The 17398-nt window shown below is 37.8% G+C and overlaps 1 protein-coding gene across 8 annotated transcripts in view; it reads right to left on the bottom strand.

Annotated features, from left to right (window-relative positions):
- Positions 1 to 17398, bottom strand: part of SNX29 (sorting nexin 29) — a 450561-nt gene that overhangs the window by 63811 nt on the left and 369352 nt on the right. For 6 of the 8 annotated variants that reach the window (XR_006284108.1, XM_043523231.1, XM_043523230.1 and 3 more), the window contains one exon: positions 6120 to 6259. Coding sequence is in view for 7 of the 8 variants with exons in the window: in XM_043523231.1 (XP_043379166.1) it covers positions 6120 to 6259 (140 nt within the window). In the remaining variant the exon portion in view is untranslated. Of the gene's footprint in view, positions 1 to 3188; positions 5316 to 6119; positions 6260 to 17398 lie in introns of those variants that run through there. The other 2 variants (XM_043523232.1, XM_027820627.3) reach the window with 2 other exon arrangements.

Raw genomic sequence — 17398 nt, 5'->3', positions numbered from 1 at the left:
TCAGACGTCAAGAATTATAACATTCAAAAACCAGTCAGAGAACACTTCAATCTCCTAGACAAATTGGAGGATTGGGCCAAAAGAAATCTGATGAGGTTCAACAAGGACAAGTGCAGAGTCCTGCACTTCGGACGGAAGAATCCAATGCACCGCTACAGACTAGGGACCGAATGGCTAGGCAGCAGTTCTGCAGAAAAGGACCTAGGGGTTACAGTGGACGAGAAGCTGGATATGAGTCAACTGTGTGCCCTTGTTGCCAAGAAGCCCAATGGTATTTTGGGATGTATAAGTAGGGGCATTGCCAGCAGATCAAGGGACGTGATCGTTCCCCTCTATTTGACACTGGTGAGGCCTCATCTGGAGTACTGTGTCCAGTTTTGGGCCCCACACTACAAGAAGGATGTGGAAAAATTGGAAAGAGTCCAGCGGAGGGCAACAAAAATGATTAGGGGACTGGAACACATGAGTTATGAGGAGAGGCTGAGGGCACTGGGGATGTTTAGTCTACGGAAGAGAAGAATGAGGGGGGATTTGATAGCTGCTTTCAACTACCTGAAAGGGGGTTCCAAAGAGGATGGATCTAGACTGTTCTCAATGGTAGCAGATGACAGAACAAGGAGTGATGGTCTCAAGTTGCGGTGGGGGAGATTTAGGTTGGACATTAGGGAAAACTTTTTCACTAGGAGGGTGGTGAAACACTGGAATGCGTTACCTAGGGAGGTGGTGGAATCTCCTTCCTTAGAAGTTTTTAAGGTCAGGCTTGACAAAGCCCTGGCTGTGATGATTTAATTGGGGATCACTCCTGCTTTGAGCAGTGGGTTGGACTAGATGACCTCCTGAAGTCCCTTCCAACCCTGATATCCTATGATTCTCTCTGGTCACTCGATTACAGACTTAAAAGTCGCAATATTACAACAACAAAAACTTCAGAAACAGACTCCAATGAGAGACTGCTGAATTGGAATTAATTTGCAAACTGGACATCATTAAATTAAGCTTGAATAAAGACTGGGAGTGGATGTGTCATTACACAAAGTAAAACTATTTCCCCATGTTTATTCCCCCCCTCCACTGTTCCTCGCATGTTCTTGTCAACTGTTGGAAATGGCCCATCTTGATTATCACTACAAAAGGTCTTTTTTTCTCCTCTGCTGGTAATAGCTCACCTTAGCTGATCACTCTTGTTACAGTGTGTATGGTAACACCCATTGTTTCATGTTCTCTGTGCATATAAAATCATCCTACTGTATTTTCAACTGCATGCATCTGATGAAGTGGGCTGTAGCCCACGAAAGCTTATGCTCAAATAAATTTGGTAGTCTCTAAGGTGCCACAAGTACCCTCCTTTTTGTTTGACAAGGACCTCCTATTTATAGAACTCACAATGCTATTTTTACAAAGTCATTTTTCAGAATAGAACCACAAAGAAAATCAGATCAAATTATCTCTAATAAGGTGGTCAATAAAAACAATGAAGAACCTCCAGAAAACCTCCTATAATCCATTATAGATTCAGTAGCAAACTACCACTCTTTACATAATTTAATTACTACCAGGGCAAAATTTTATGCACAACTCCAAAGAACTATTTATCAATTTATTTTATCCAGAGTAACAAGTTTTTTTCCTTAAGTAATTTTAATTAGTGTCTGTTCCAAATTATTGTATCCTTTTGTACTTATTTTGGTTGGTGCATTGTTACCGCTGTAGCCATGGATCTAACGGCCACATCAGACTCATCCAAAGCCACTTGTAGAACTATCTTCATTACCATCTAGCCTTCTTTGATGGCATCTCTCAGCTTCTCTCTAGAGTTCTGTGGGAGCCTAGTTAGGAAGGGAGTTACCTTGAAAAACTATCTTTTACGAACAAGGCTTGGAAGTTTGTAATGTGGAATTGGAGGAAGGCTGATAAATAGGCCTTTACACTGAAAAGTCTAGTTGATTGGGGTCCTTATTTTTTGGAGTGCTCTTACATGGACCTGGTCTTTTTCTGGACTGCAGTTACCACAAGGGACCCTCATGTCAGATGCATGTAAAAATGTTCCAAGCCCTTAAGTGACACTTGATAGCACTTTTCTACTTGCTTTAAAGTAGGAGAAAGCTAGGCGTGGGTGGACCACAGTCCCTTTGCTGGGTTCAGTGTGCCCTTATTAATTGGCAGGGCAATTCTTGTTGGCACTGAGGAGCTGAGAATATTAAACAGCATATGCATGGATCACCATTGTCTCAATGTCCAAGGTTTCAGTTAGCCTCAAAAACAGGTTTTGTAAAGTTCTAAAGTTATTGACAGCTGGTATGTGTTGGATCCAAGGCCTTGCATGGAAAAGTTGAGGATTTCTTTGGTAGGTAGGGCAACTGAAGTGTTTTCCGAGCCACCTCCACTCCTGGTATAGGAAGCCTGGCCATCGATGCTGATGATGACCAAGACTTCCTCCTCTTTTCTTTAATAAGTTATGAGGCCCCACTCCTAGACCTAAGGAAAGGTGGGCCCCAGTAGGAATATTCTATAGGTACTGGCCTGACTGCAGTTGACCTGTGCATTGCCAGTCATGTATAGGTGCATTGGGCGCTTCAGGAACTCCCCATAGGGTACCACTCTGATCTAACAGGAGAGGGTTCTTTGCTCGATATTCAGGAGAAGGAGATCTAATTTGCCTGGGAAGCACTTAGATGCTAAAGTAATGGGCTTTATGGAAAACCCAGCTATACGCTTTCTATATCCTTCCTTCCTGTTCTCATTTGCCTTTAGGTTCTCCCACCAACGCTGCTACTGCTGCTCATGGGGGATGAAGTAATTAGTCGATGGGAGAGCTCTCTCCCATTGGTTTAAAGCATCTGCACTAGCATTGGTGAAGCTGCACCGCTGTAAGCTCTGTAGTGTAGACATAGCCTAAGAATGTTTTGAACTTGAACAATATCCAATTTTTGTTTGCATCTAGGTAAATTCAGACCATATCAATTCAGTTAATCTGTAACCTTAGTTATATCTAGATTTTTTTTATTGTGCACCAAACATTCAGATTTTTATCTGCTTTTTGTTGTGTTTGCTTTTTTACCTGAAAAAAGAAAAGGAGTACTTGTGGCACCTTAGAGACTAACCAATTTGTATGCATCCGATGAAGTGAGCTGTAGCTCACGAAAGCTCATGCTCAAATAAATTGGTTAGTCTCTAAGGTGCCACAAGTACTCCTTTACATTTTGCGAATACAGACTAACACGGCTGTTACTCCGAAACCTTTTTTACCTGGATAACGATTAATTTACAATTGAAAAGACTTTAGGCCAAATTCACCACTGGCATAAGTGGATGCAACTCCATTTAAGTCAATGAAATGCAACAGCTTAGATCAGTGGCAAACATGGCTCTTTGCATCCATTAATTCTATCCCTTCCTTTGGGAAATTCACAGAATAGCACTAATAAAGCTCTTGATGGGCAACATATGTTATGTCCTTATAGCAAGAGAACATGCTCCTGGTTGACAAAATAGGGTGAGAAACACAGAGATCTCAGAATGATGAGAGGATAAAAAAAATTTTGAGGACTCAAGCAGAAAAACAAAGTAAACAAGTACTAAATAACATGCAATATGTTTTTTGCCGACTGATGTTCCACTTGTTGTTTCAGGTAAGAATTGAATCATAATCCCAGACATGAAAGACCAGTGATTATCAATCAAATCATCCAGCTCTAAATTGAATTTAAAGTTGCAACTTCCATATTACTAACAATGCTGATAAGCTATTAGCAATTCACATTTAACAAAAATATGTTTTAATAACCTTAAAAGTAAACATTATAGGAGACAGAGAAATAATAATGATTTCATATGAAAATTCAATTCTAAATGTGGGTTACAATCTACATTCCTTCCCTCATTTGTTTAAGAAATAAAGTGAAATAGAGCATTTCCTAAGTATTAATTTCTTTAAAAAGAACTAAAATAACAGAAAATTCTCTAATGATCTTTGAAGTGACAAAATGTAAAACTATTTAAATCATCACAACCTGTAGCAAATTTACACAAATTGAATTATTTGGAGAAGGAGGTAAGTTTTTATGCCTCTACAAATGATATCCCATCATTTATGCCAGCAACCTCAATATGTCATGTCAAATTTACTTTTACTTTGACAAAATGCAGGAACAACTACAACAACGAGAATGCCACAAAATATATTTTGGTATTCTTCCTGTCTTTTGTAAGGAACAGGCCACTGGAAAAGCACACGTGAAGGTACAGAGAAATCAGAAGCCATCATTATATACAGACACAGAGAAATTAAAAGATGACATGACTGTGTACCTTGGTGCAATTCTTATTTTCAACATAAAATTGCTTCTAGCTTTAACGTGAAACAAAATACCACTGAGATTTTAAGAGAGTCAGCAAATTTTGTTTTCACACACTCAATATACCAGATGCAGTTTTAAGTGTAAGACAGGGAATGCTAGCTCATTAAACTTGAAGGTATGCATACAATTTTACTTTATAACAAAAAGAACCTGGTGGTATCTTGGACAAAAATACTGAAATTATGGAAATTTTCCTGTCAGAGAATGACAAGCAGACTATGGAAGCAAGTTTTCTAATAAATGTTGTTTTTTTCCCAGTCAACTTTCTATCCATATAGATCTCTGCCCTGGAAAACACTACATTTCAACTTGCAAATCTCAAATGCAGCACAATGTAGTGCAATTAGTACAAGCGACAAAGGTGGTTTGTTTTTTCTGGAATATATCATATTTAATTGGGCTCTGATTGTGCAAACTGATCCACTTGAGTGGATCCCAGTGGAGCCCCAGAAATGGAGTCTTAGCATGTAAATTCTTTGGACTGTTCAATGAATATACAGATTGTACATGTTTAGTAACTATATATGATTAGATATTACCCGAACCAGATTCAAAGGGCAGTATGCTCCAGAGGAGATGGGACTGGATTAGGGGACAGAGAACCTGGGTTCTTCCTGACTCTGCCACTCATTTGCCATGTGTTAAGCACTTTGAGAACTATTGGTAAAAAGAGCTATAATACTTAGCTCTTATAAAGTCTAGAATTTCACCTCAACTACTTCATGTTGCACCTGAGTTAACAGCACAGTTTCATTATAAAATTGCAGTCATATCTGGCCCGCATTCCTGCTGCTCTTGTGATCAATGGCAGAACTCCCAATGGCTTCAGTGGAAGCAGGGTTGGGGCCTTCAAGACTTTAAGCACATCCTGGCTCTTATCCTACAGGCGCTGAGTTCCTTCTGAAAGATTCTGCTTGCTCTCATTTCCCATCATTCAGTATCTTGCTGGATAGGCCCCTGTTACATATTCAGGCCAAAAGAAGATCAGACATAACACAATGCGCTTGAAGACAGTGTCAGAGAGAAAGACTTACCCCATACTCCAAAAAACAGGTTTCATTAGTTATCATTTTAGTATTTTTAAATGACACATATTTTAAGGGGCAGTGCTTACAGCAAAATGGAAAGGTAAAATAAAAATGCTATTCTGATATGGTGATATATTCATGTTAAAATACTCTTAACACATAACCAGGTTATATGGAAGTATGTCTGGCCATTTTCTCCTATCTTTATATTTACACAACTATATTATTGTACCTGGAATGTAATATTACTCCCTTCCTGTAGTAAGTGAAACAGTACACAGATTGCAAAAGTTCTGCATTTTTCCTTGAAAAATCAGTCAGATTCCTTTCATTCTTTATTTTGGCCAGTATATAAAACTTAAATGGGGGGAGGAAGAGAAGAAGGTAGAATGGAGCACCAAAAAATAAAAACAAAACTCCCCAAAACCCAGAAAGCACAATTTTCAAAAGTACCCAATGACATTCAAAAGGACTTAGGCTCCTAAAACATTTAGATGCTTTTGAAAGTTTTATCCACAGTGGCCTTTATTCAAAGAAACATTTGAAATGCTGAAAAAAATACAGTAGATGTATAATTTCTTTAAACATATCAAAAGCATTTATCGTGTTAGTGGGCTTCTTTCTATAATAAAATGGAGATTTCAGTGGTGGTGCATTACTTCTAACGTTAAACTGCAAAGAAAAAGGCTTAACATTTTGTTGAATACTGCATGTCCGTTTGACACATACTTACACAAAAAAGGGCATCAGTTGAATAAGAGTCTCTTTTTTGGGGCTAACTGTGAATTCTGGCACAGTTTGAATAATTTTGTTCATAACATTCCGTAAGTAATTTTGTAGCTGTTTGCGTCGTTCCTCTACAAACTTTGCATCCTGCAAAAGAAAAAAAAGTTTGAATTGTACAAAAAAGATTTTTTCCATTCTAAAATGCCAGACAGCAATAATGACATGAATTCTGATTGATGACTTGTGCTTATCTCAGCCACCTGTAGCAACATATTATCTAAAACATTTGCAGTCAGTGTAGACAGAGACAAGTCATGTTCAACATTATATAACTTGGTTATGGATAAAACCCTGTCCATGACTATCTGACATAATGCTGAATATAACTTATCCCGGTCTACCCGGAGTGTATTCTTTCCTGAGAGAAAGGCCTCTTCCGTGGACTAAATGTTTTCTTTTAAAGGACTGTTATTAAGGACCAGATGTCAGGCCCTTTCAGGACTAGCAACTTATATAATCCTTTAGGGAAATGGAGGTACTTTTCTTCCCTTCCAAGAAGCTTATTAAATCCTCCTCCCCCTGCCCTCCCATCATGAACTTTTCAGAACCTGGATACATACACCTCACGATGGACCCATATTTAACTATAGGAGCAGACATATCTCTCTCCATTTAGTAACACATTTTGTTAAGGAAATTTTATACAACAGTCCATTGTTTTAACTAGCATAATGTATCATTGATAGGATGCTTTGGAAAAAAGGTTTTATTTAAGTGTTAATGTTTTACTTCTCTGGCACCAATGAATGGAGATAACTGTACCATTCCTCATTCTGCTGAGAGACTTACCGGCTGAAAGCCTAACAATAGTACGTCTACTTAGATTGTATAACTTCACAACACGCATATTTTTGTCTGTGGGAAACACAATTATAGTAGGATATAATACAATCTGTCAGCAAGCATAATACACTAGAGTGAGACGGTAATGGATTTACTGAGAAATCAGACTCTTTTTTGTATTAGAGCCAACAAGCTATATCTCAAAAATTCAGGCATTCTGCTCACCTGGTTTAAATGTCAGAATATGCTCTTCAGGCATGAAGCCTCAAACTATTATAAAACAATTATAGCTCTCAAAGGAAGATGAAGTGAGCTGTAGCTCACGAAAGCTTATGCTCAAATAAATTGGTTAGTCTCTAAGGTGCCACAAGTACTCCTTTTCTTTTTGCGGATACAGACTAACACGGCTGCTACTCTGAAAGGAAGAGTTGAGTTCCTATTTTGTGTAAGATGTGTCTAACCAACCATTGTTATTAATCTATTCAAGAAAAGTGCTTAGAAACGTAAAAGTTCCTGTTCTTGCTAGAAAAAGATAATAGATGCAAATATGTTTAAAATGTTACCAAACCATTCCATTTAATTAAAAACAAAAAATTCATAGGCTGGGTTGCCACATATTGGATTTGAGTTTAAGGTTAGCTCTTCTCACTGGTAGAGTCGGCTGCTCCCAGCATAAGGCTTAATTGGCCACTTGTCTGATTTTTGAAGCAGTACAGTAAAGTTCTAAGAAGTTTTGCCATCTTTGCCGTTAGGAAAAGTTGGCATGACAGAAGTATTTTTGGAATAAGGGGTATAAAGAAGAGAATGAGGTGGGATCCCAGAGGACTCAATAAATATTAAAAATTTAGAGTTGCTTTGTCAAATATTGGAAAGAAAGTCTTCATTTTTACAAATGCTTATGCATGTGCTTAACTTTAACAGCCAATATGTATTCTGTTTCCAGATTGCTAAATGTATAAGCCCCGTCTACAGGAAGAAATTTTACAAAATTCAGTACAACCATCAATTGAGCTGAACTGGCTGAAGCCCTAATGTAGACAAGGCTCCTGCAATTGCATGCATTTTTACCACTGCGTCTGAACAACATAGGATGAAATTCTAAGCCCACTGAAGTAAATGGCAAAACTCACATTGACTTCAACAGATCCAAGATTCTATCCATGTTGTTTAAGTAACATGGTGTTAAAAGCACCACAAACTGCCACAGTAGGATTCCCACTGGTAATATATGTTGGATTTTTTGTAAAATTATCTGGTAAGGACATGACCACAGAATACACAACACACTTTCTCTCTTACCTCACAACACCTTGCCTCCCTATGTATAATGTTTTAGAACTAGCAGAAATACACAACTTCTCCATATTATATTTGTATTATCCATATGCTATAAGAAAAGGAGTACTTGTGGCACCTTAGAAACTAACAAATATATTTGAGCATAAGCTTTCGTGAGCTACAGCTCAAATAAATTTGTTAGTCTCTAAGGTGCCATAAGTACTCCTTTTCTTTTTGCAAATACAGACTAACACGGCTGCCTCTCTGAAACCTGCCATATGCTATAGTATATGCTAGTAATATATTTAAAGCAGCAGTGTAGTAGATTCCTATGTTAAAAAAACTGTCTTGTGTTTCTGTTACAAGTCTTTTCTCCTATTGTTTATAAGGAACCTATGTGCATTTATCCGATAATAAATATAATATAATGGCATACATATTCAAAGGCTTCTAAAGGTTATGCAAAACCTATTTTGTCCTCCTACTAAACATTCTAAACACATGCAGAGTCAAACAAATATGGGCATTTAAGTAGGTGAACATCCACACCTAAAAGACCACAAGAGAAACTTAAAAGGAGAAAGGCACAAATGATCACTGTAAAATATGGTAAAAAGAAAAGGAGTACTTGTGGCACCTTAGAGACTAACCAATTTATTTGAGCATAAGCTTTCGTGAGCTACAGCTCACTTCATCGGATGCAAGTATGTTGCTAAAAATTATTCTTAAATCTATAAACTGAATACAGTACATATAAGGAGTTAAGATTAGTCTGTCTACAGAAGAAAGTATTGTACAGTACATGCTTTAAATGCTAATAATTTTCCTTCAAATGAATCATTCACCATTAAAGGCTGGTAGTACTGAATTTACCACCACTACATGGCAGTTTGAGAAAAAAAGCATCAAAGTATCCACCAGTATCCATCCACTTAATTTTTATTGAAAAATGAATTTTAAAAAATTCTTTAAGAGTCACCTTGCTCTAATTTGCTTGATGCAATCCACTCTCTAAGATCTCTCTTTTAGCACACCATGGTCAGAGCACAGCATACCAATCAGAGAAACAGCTTTCTCCATTTTCTACTGCAATGCAGAAGGCTAGACAAATGTTTTGCTGAACAGAGCTCTCTATACAAGCTGCTAGAAGATACTAACAGTAGGAAATCTAATGCATGTAGATACATAATAGTTAGAATGGAAGATATTAACACTACAGGAAATTATTGCTGTATTGCAATGTAACTGCATTTATTGTTTTTGTCTATTTAAACTGTTACATCATTCAAATAAAGTTTATATTTCCCACTTTCTATTTAGTACTGACACATTTTCCAAACAATGCTGTTTCAATGTACTGTAAATCTAGAAACTTAGCATAGTGCTTGCTCAGCTGACAATCTGCATGACTCAATTTCACCTGCATGTTGAATTCTAACATACAATATTAAAAAATAGAATGAATTTTGCACCCCAGGACCTCCTGCTTCTACCACATATGCTACAGATCAGGCATTCACAAACTTTTCATAGTGCAAACTACATCTTAAAAGAGAGATTGTCTCATAGACTGCTTCCTCTTCCATTCAAAATCTTGTGGAAAACTGCTCCTCCCATTCTTAATTGTAAAATATTGCTGTGACAACTATAGCAATTGCTTATATGACAAAGTAATATATTTTAGCTATCTTTCGTGTGATAATTACTCTATCCTTTTAGAAAAAAGGTTAATTAAATGGCCTTTACTTTTGTCCTTCACTTATTCTTCCCTCCCATTTATTTTGTTGCTCTTTCCCTTCTGCTCCCCGATCTTGCTTCTCTGCTGCTTGGCTTCCTTCTCCTTTTCTGTATGTTCTGCTTGTTCTTCCATTACCCTGGGACATGCTACCTTGTCACTTGGCCCTTCTGCTCTGTTTTCCTGGTTATGCTGTCCAGTCACCTGGTTCCCTATTTCCTCTGCGCTCCTGGACATAATGCTTGTACCATTCTTTTGCTTAACCATTCTTTTCTCCCCTGGATGTTCCTCTTCTGCAGATGGCTGACAGTTCCAGTTCCTTGAGGGATACATTCCTCCTATGTACCAGTGGGTTTTATAGGAGCAGCTAGGCTGAGGGCAGATGTTGCGCTCCATTAGTAACTTTTATTTCTGCTTAAAGGAGAGTTCTTTTAGTTATATGGCTAAAGATGGTTTTTACTTGTTAATTTTTTGGTAACAGAATTCATGTTTCTCCAATGCATCCAGTCACTGAAGTCTCTGAAAGCAAAATTTGTCTTATTAACACAAAAATTGAAATTCCCCATACCATCAAGTGAAAAGAGTGCAAAGTACAACCAGTTTCCAATGGTTCCATGCAAGTATGTGGCCTACAAAATATAATTTGTTTATTAAAATCACTAAATGTACTGTTTATTAAATGTATACTCTCTTGTTTAAATATTTCAGTTTCCATAATCTGCTACAAGGATAGTTTCAGGCAATTTACAACAAATTTGTGTCATTTTTATATAATTTCTCTAATCACAGTTAATTTAAAAAACAAACATACATATATCTGAATGTGTTCATGCATGTCATTCCAAGCATTCCATGTCATTCCAAGCCAACAAAATTTAACATCAGCTCTGTAAAGTTAAGGTGCATTGTCCTTCATGGATCATGATTCTTATAAATAGCTTTTGAGTACCCTCCATATTTCTTTGTATGAAAAGCAGTCAGCCGGCTAAGGACACCACTTAACTGCGCATGTACCAGGGCTCTAAATAGGCATAACGTATTTGAAACTCTTCTGGTTTAGGTCCTAAGATCCCCAATCAAAGAATGCATTAGAAATAACAAATCTGGATGAAAGCCCAGCTTCTAGAAACTGCCTAATAGCTCTGGTAGTCACTTAATGAGGTCTTACAGCCTGTGATTTCACTGTTTTTCTGCTACTACTTTCCTATCATAATTCAATTACGCATTAAAACATTAATAGAGAATACTGAGAGTTAGGTCTTGCTTAAAAAAAGTAACAGTCAAGGCTATTTATTAAGATTTCATTTAGAAATTCTTAATTTTAATTTTGAGACCAAAACCTGATCATTTTAAATTCAGAAAAGATGTTTCATAACCACCAAATATTTTGAAGGATAACTATGTTATAGTATTAATAAAATACAGTAAAGGTGACAAAAAAATTAAATGCAGTGGGGCATGCATTTCTTTCAGTTAATTGAAAATGAGCAAATAGTAAAATGAATAATTAAAACCACAATTCAAACAAGCAAATACTGAATACATCATGCAGATAATGACACTAACTGCTGCTTTCCATTGAATGTCTGTATGAACCTTCTGTACAATGACCTTGACCAACTGTGATAGCTATTGAAAATGTTTACTTTCTGCAGTATGTTTCAGTTGTGTATGTGGTTTTAAAATACTACATATTATCAAAGGATGGAAGTCACTTTTACTTACCCATATCTGAAAACTACAGACAACCAACTTCCACCTTGCTTTTAATTATCAAAGACAGCCAGAGAAGCACGGGCTGTGTGACCCTGAGAAAAAGCAAGAGAGCTTTTGGGCTAAGTGCTGGCTGGAGACTGGGCATGGGACTGTGAGGAAAAAACCTGTCTCCTGTTGTTTGATTCCTCCTGTGTTCAAGAAAACAGGACACTGTACGGGGGTGGAGGGATAGCTCAGTGGTTTCAGCATTAGCCTGCTAAACCCAGGGTTGTGAGTTCAATCCTTAAGGGGGCCATTTAGGGATCTGGGGAAAAACTTGGGAATTGGTCCTGCTTTGAGCAGGGGGTTGGACTAGATGACCTCCTGAGGTCCCTTCCAACCCTGATATTCTATGATTCTACCTTTAATATTGTTGGGTGTGAAATTCACACCCCTCTGCAAAGGGCCAATACAAGACGTATAAATCACTTAGCTGCCACTTTGATGAATTAAGTGAGAACTAAGTGATCTATAAGCCTTGTGTTAGCTATCTACATAGGTTTCAGAGTAGCAGCCGTGTTAGTCTGTATTCGCAAAAAGAAAAGGCGTACTTGTGGCACCTTAGAGACTAACAAATTTATTTGAGCATAAGCTTTCGTGAGCTACAGCTCACTTCATCGGATGCATCCAGTGGAAAATACAGTGGGGAGATTTATATACATAGAGAACATGAAACAATGGGTGTTACCATACACACTGTAACCAGAGTGATCACTTAAGGTGAGCTATTACCAGCAGGAGAGCAGGGTGGGGGGGAACCTTTTGTAGTGATAATCAAGGTGGGCCATTTCCAGCGGTTGACAAGAACGTGTGAGGAACAGTGGAGGGGGGGGGGATAAACATGGGGAAATAGTTTTACTTTGTGTAATGACACATCCACTCAGTCTTTATTCAAACCTAATTTAATGGTGTCCAGTTTGCAAATTAATTCCAATTCAGCTGTCTCTCACTGGAGTCTGTTTTTGAAGTTTTTTTGTCCCAGTATTGCCACTTTTAGGTCTGTAATCGAATGACCAGAGAGATTGAAGTGTTCTCCGACTGGTTTTTGAATGTTATAATTCTTGACGTCTGATTTGTGTCCATTTATTCTTTTACGTACAGGCTGTCCAGTTTGACCAATATACATGGCAGAGGGGCACTGCTGGCACATATCACATTGGTAGATGTGCAGGTGAACGAGCCTCTGATATCGTGGCTGATGTGATTAGGCCCTATGATGGCGTCCCCTGAATGTGGACACAGTTGGCAACGGGCTTTGTTGCAAGGATAGGTTCCTGGGTTAGTGGTTCTGTTGTGTGGTTGCTGGTGAGTATTTGCTTCAAGTTGGGGGGCTGTCTGTAAGCAAGGATCTGTGAGAGTGATGGGTCGTCCTTCAGGATAGGTTGTAGATCCTTGATGATGCATTGGAGAGGTTTTAGTTGGGGGCTGAAGGTGATGGCTAGTGGCGTTCTGTTATTTTCTTTGTTGGGCCTGTCCTGTAGTAGGTGACTTCTGGGAACTCTTCTGGCTCTATCAATCTGTTTCTTCACTTCAGGAGGTGGGTACTGTAGTTGTAAGAATGCTTGATAGAGATCTGTAGGTGTTTGTCTCTGTCTGAGGGGTTGGGGCAAATGCGGTTGTATCGTCGAGCTTGGCTGTAGACAATGGATCGTGTGGTGTGGTCTGGATGAAAGCTTGAGGCATGTAGGTAGGAATAGCGGTCAGTAGGTTTCCGGTATAGGGTGGTGTTTATGTGACCATCGCTTATTAGCACCATAGTGTCCAGGAAGTGGATCTCTTGTGTGGACTGGTCCAGGCTGAGGTTGATGGTGGGATGGAAATTGTTGAAATCATGGTGGAATTCCTCAAGGGTTTCTTTTCCATGGGTCCAGATGATGAAGATGTCATCAATGTAGCGCAAGTAGAGTAGTGGCATTAGGGGACAAGAGTTGAGGAAGCGTTGTTCTAAGTCAGCCATAAAAATGTTGGCATACTGTGGGGCCATGCGGGTACCCATAGCAGTGCCGCTGATTTGAAGGTATACATTGTCCCCAAATATCTACATAGGGTGACTTTAACCTGAAAACTAGAGATATGGTACACTTAGGAATGTAGTTATTATATAGTGCAACTTGCTTCATTATTCTGAGGTGTGCATATGGGTCACAACATAATGTAAAACGTCTGAGAATTTATTTTTATTGCAAGTTTTATCTCTTGAGTTCGAAGCAGCAATAATTTAGTAATTATTTCTAAAGAGACCAATATATAATTACTAATGGTTAGCAAGAACTTCCCTTTATTGTCAAGTTAAAAATTCTCATAGGGGACATCAGTGTGCAATTAATAGCTAGTCATTATGAAATTATGTAATGGTCTCGCAAACATTACCAAGTAGTTTTATTAAAAGAATTGTTTGTTACTAATTTAACAGAAAAACTGAGCAAAACATCTATATCCAACTGAAAGGAAAGTACTTTTCCTCCCTGAGCAGAGATCTTTTGTGTTTAACATCTAATATCAATGCTTAGAATTTTGATCATGCACTAAGCAACTTAAGATGTCCTGATTTGGGAGGTGGGGGCAGAGACCCCTTTTATTTTGTGAAGTATGGTTTACTAGTTTCATACATTTCTAAGTCCAGATCAACATCTTATATCTTACCCAAGTATATGACGATGAATCACTATTTTCAGACACATCTTTGACACAAACTAGGAATGATTCACAGTTTCATTTCACATATTGCAGGTACGGAACAATAAAACTAGGAAGTTGAAGTCTAGTTAAATAAACACACAAAGATGTGAGCTGAAAACCAGGCTTCTGTTTTTGTAAGTGTATGCAAGATTAAGCATATAATGCAATCAAACATGAACCATACTAAAAAAAAATTCCCATTACACCATTTTATGTATGTAGTTACTTCAAAGACTAATATTTAAGTATGACTAGCTTTAACAGCTGTCTTATAAAATTATTACTAGTAATTATAAAACACTGCCCCTTTATTTGATTATTATACTAGAAGTCTATTTTATTATGACACATGATGTGTGAGTATGACACATGCTCGGTGAAATCCTGGCCCTATTGAAGTCAAATGGGAAAGTCATTGACTTTGAGGAGGAGGATTTCATCTTATGTATTTTTGTCCTATCACTTCAATCAGTAAGGTTTTCAGGCATTCATATATACAACTATAGTTCATATAGTACCAAATCTGATCGTTTTTAATTTTCCTCGGCAATAATATTTTCAACATTACAATTACATTAATATTTGTTTTTCAAATAAAAATGAAGCTATTTTCTCCTAGTTTCATTTACAGGCATAGTACAGTTATTTAAAAAACTCTTCACAGCCAAAAACATTTAGCTAGGTAGGTAATTATAACCACAGAAGCAGAATGTTGAATGTACGCATTGTCCATTCCTTATGTCAAAACAAGGAAACTCACTTACAGTAGATAATTATTGTATACAGGAATTCTCAAACTTAAACTCTGCATATTCTCAGAACATGTATTGGGAAGGCAGATTTCCTATTTAAAAGTGTTCATTTTAGTCTTTAAAATGCAACTACTTTCCTGATGTTCGTTCTAATAAAATGCAGCAAAACTCCCAAACTTTGTTTTCAACATGCAGCTTTTAGCAGACAACAGTTCAGAACACTTTGGTGGTATACGTTTTATCTCCTATACAAATACTGAGTGATCTATCATGAAATTTTGCCATAGATCATAATAATTATTATTATTTATATTACCTTAGCACCTAGGTACCTACTCATTGACCAGGGCCCCATTGTGCTAGTGCTGTGCAAGCACAAAACAAAAAGAAGGTCCCTGAAGCAAAGAGCTTGAACTCTAAGTATAAGACAAGAGACAGACAGATGGTGGAGTACAAGGAAATTATGAGACAATATTGGTCAGCATGATAGGCAGCAGTCTCAGGGCACCAGCAGCCTAACCACAGCCAATTTTTTGTAAGCGTCATGGAAAAGGAGAGTTTTGAGGGCTTTGAAGAAGGATAATGAATTAGTTTTGCAGATGGTCCATTGTCCTCACCAGATATACTGAAAATCCAGGTCAAAACCATTCAATTTGCATTTATTTACTTTGTGGTAATAGGCCTAATACCCAAAGTCATGCTGCCTAGAGTGGCTCATGATTGTGAGTGCCTACCTCAAGGCAGACTGTCAAAAACGGGGCAGAAACTCCAAATTGGTGGTATGTGCTAAAATTATATTTTACCAATTCAGTAACAAATATGAACTCCTGGATCACTATACTAGTCTTACAATGGCGTCACAGACGGTCCCTTTGGCTTCTCCAGTCTATCTTGCTACCCAGACAAGCTGGACTTAGTGATAGTCACTTATATCAAAAAGTCACAAAATATTCAGGTCAGTTCCAGTCCCAAGAGACCAGTCACTTATCTTGGATCAACTGGTACCCTAAATATTACATCAGAGACAATGTCAGTAGCCAATCCTGTAATAAACTATCTAAAGATTTATTAACAAGTAATAGAATAAAACAGGTTAAAGCAAGCAAACATATACACACAAATGAGTTACCATCTGTGATTCCTAAAGATGACAGAGATGGAGTAATCTGTCCATTCAAAATGTCTTTCATGGCAGACCTAGGTTGACTCTGGGGATCTCTACTTTAGGTTAGTGTTTCTCTCCCTGTGAGAGTTCAAACAGCAAAGAGATACCCATTTCTTCTTGAGAGCATCTTTATATAATTTTCCCCCAGGGTTTAAGCCAATGGGACAAGGGCTCCTGCATGTAACTTCTTCATGGGTGGATGGGGCAATCAACAAAGCTTTTTGTATTAGATGGTCCAGTAAGTCTTGATAGTCCACTTGATGGGTGGGGGTGACCACTCTTCTGTCTGAGTTCACAAGTTCAGAGTGGATATTTTTACAATTATAAAACAAACATTTTACCTTGTAGCATGGAATGCAGACATTATAAATCAGATTAATGCATACAGCAATTCAAAAGCATTTCATTGCATCTAAACACAAAATACATTCTAATAAGACTTATACCTGTTCTGAACAAAATTAACATACAGGTGAGCTGGTTTGGTTTCCAGTTATGAGTTTGTCAGTTCTTAGCTAACGCCTAATGGCCTTTGCCAGAGCTCACACTTGGTCTACCAGTGTCACACCCTATACCAGGTTTGCTATCAGGAATTACCTTGCCACACAGTAGTTGCTGCCAGGTAGCAGTGAAATAAGAGTGGGATCAAGCTTCTCACATACAAAATACAGTTGGTACATAAAAGGTCAAGACAGTAATTGTCCCAGAGCCTGACCAGTTCTTTCAGAAACTAAGATTATAAATAGGTGACTGCCCAGGTGAATATCATACTCTTTTCAGTGGACCCAATTACCTGCAACAGAAATAATTTCTTAGGATTATGATTACTAAATGATATTTTTCTTCTTTGCACATTAAAAGTTATGGGCAAGGTTCTGCTTTTAGTTATGCTGATTAGCAGAGTAATTTTATATACTTTGGTTGAGTTACTCTTGATTTGCAGCAGTATTACAGTGTGTGTAATTTGTCTCTATGTCCACTTAGAAGTTTCTTTTCAGAGAAGTCAGATTAGCCTTGTATGAAGTCCTTCACCGTCATTCAGTATTTGGAGCACTTAAACAGGTTTTGTCAAAGAACTG

The sequence above is a fragment of the Chelonia mydas genome, chromosome 10, assembly GCF_015237465.2.
Source record: "Chelonia mydas isolate rCheMyd1 chromosome 10, rCheMyd1.pri.v2, whole genome shotgun sequence".
NCBI classification, from domain to species: domain Eukaryota; kingdom Metazoa; phylum Chordata; order Testudines; family Cheloniidae; genus Chelonia; species Chelonia mydas.
The sequence above is the reverse complement of the archived record's forward strand: the minus strand, read 5'-3'. Positions and strand labels throughout refer to the sequence as shown.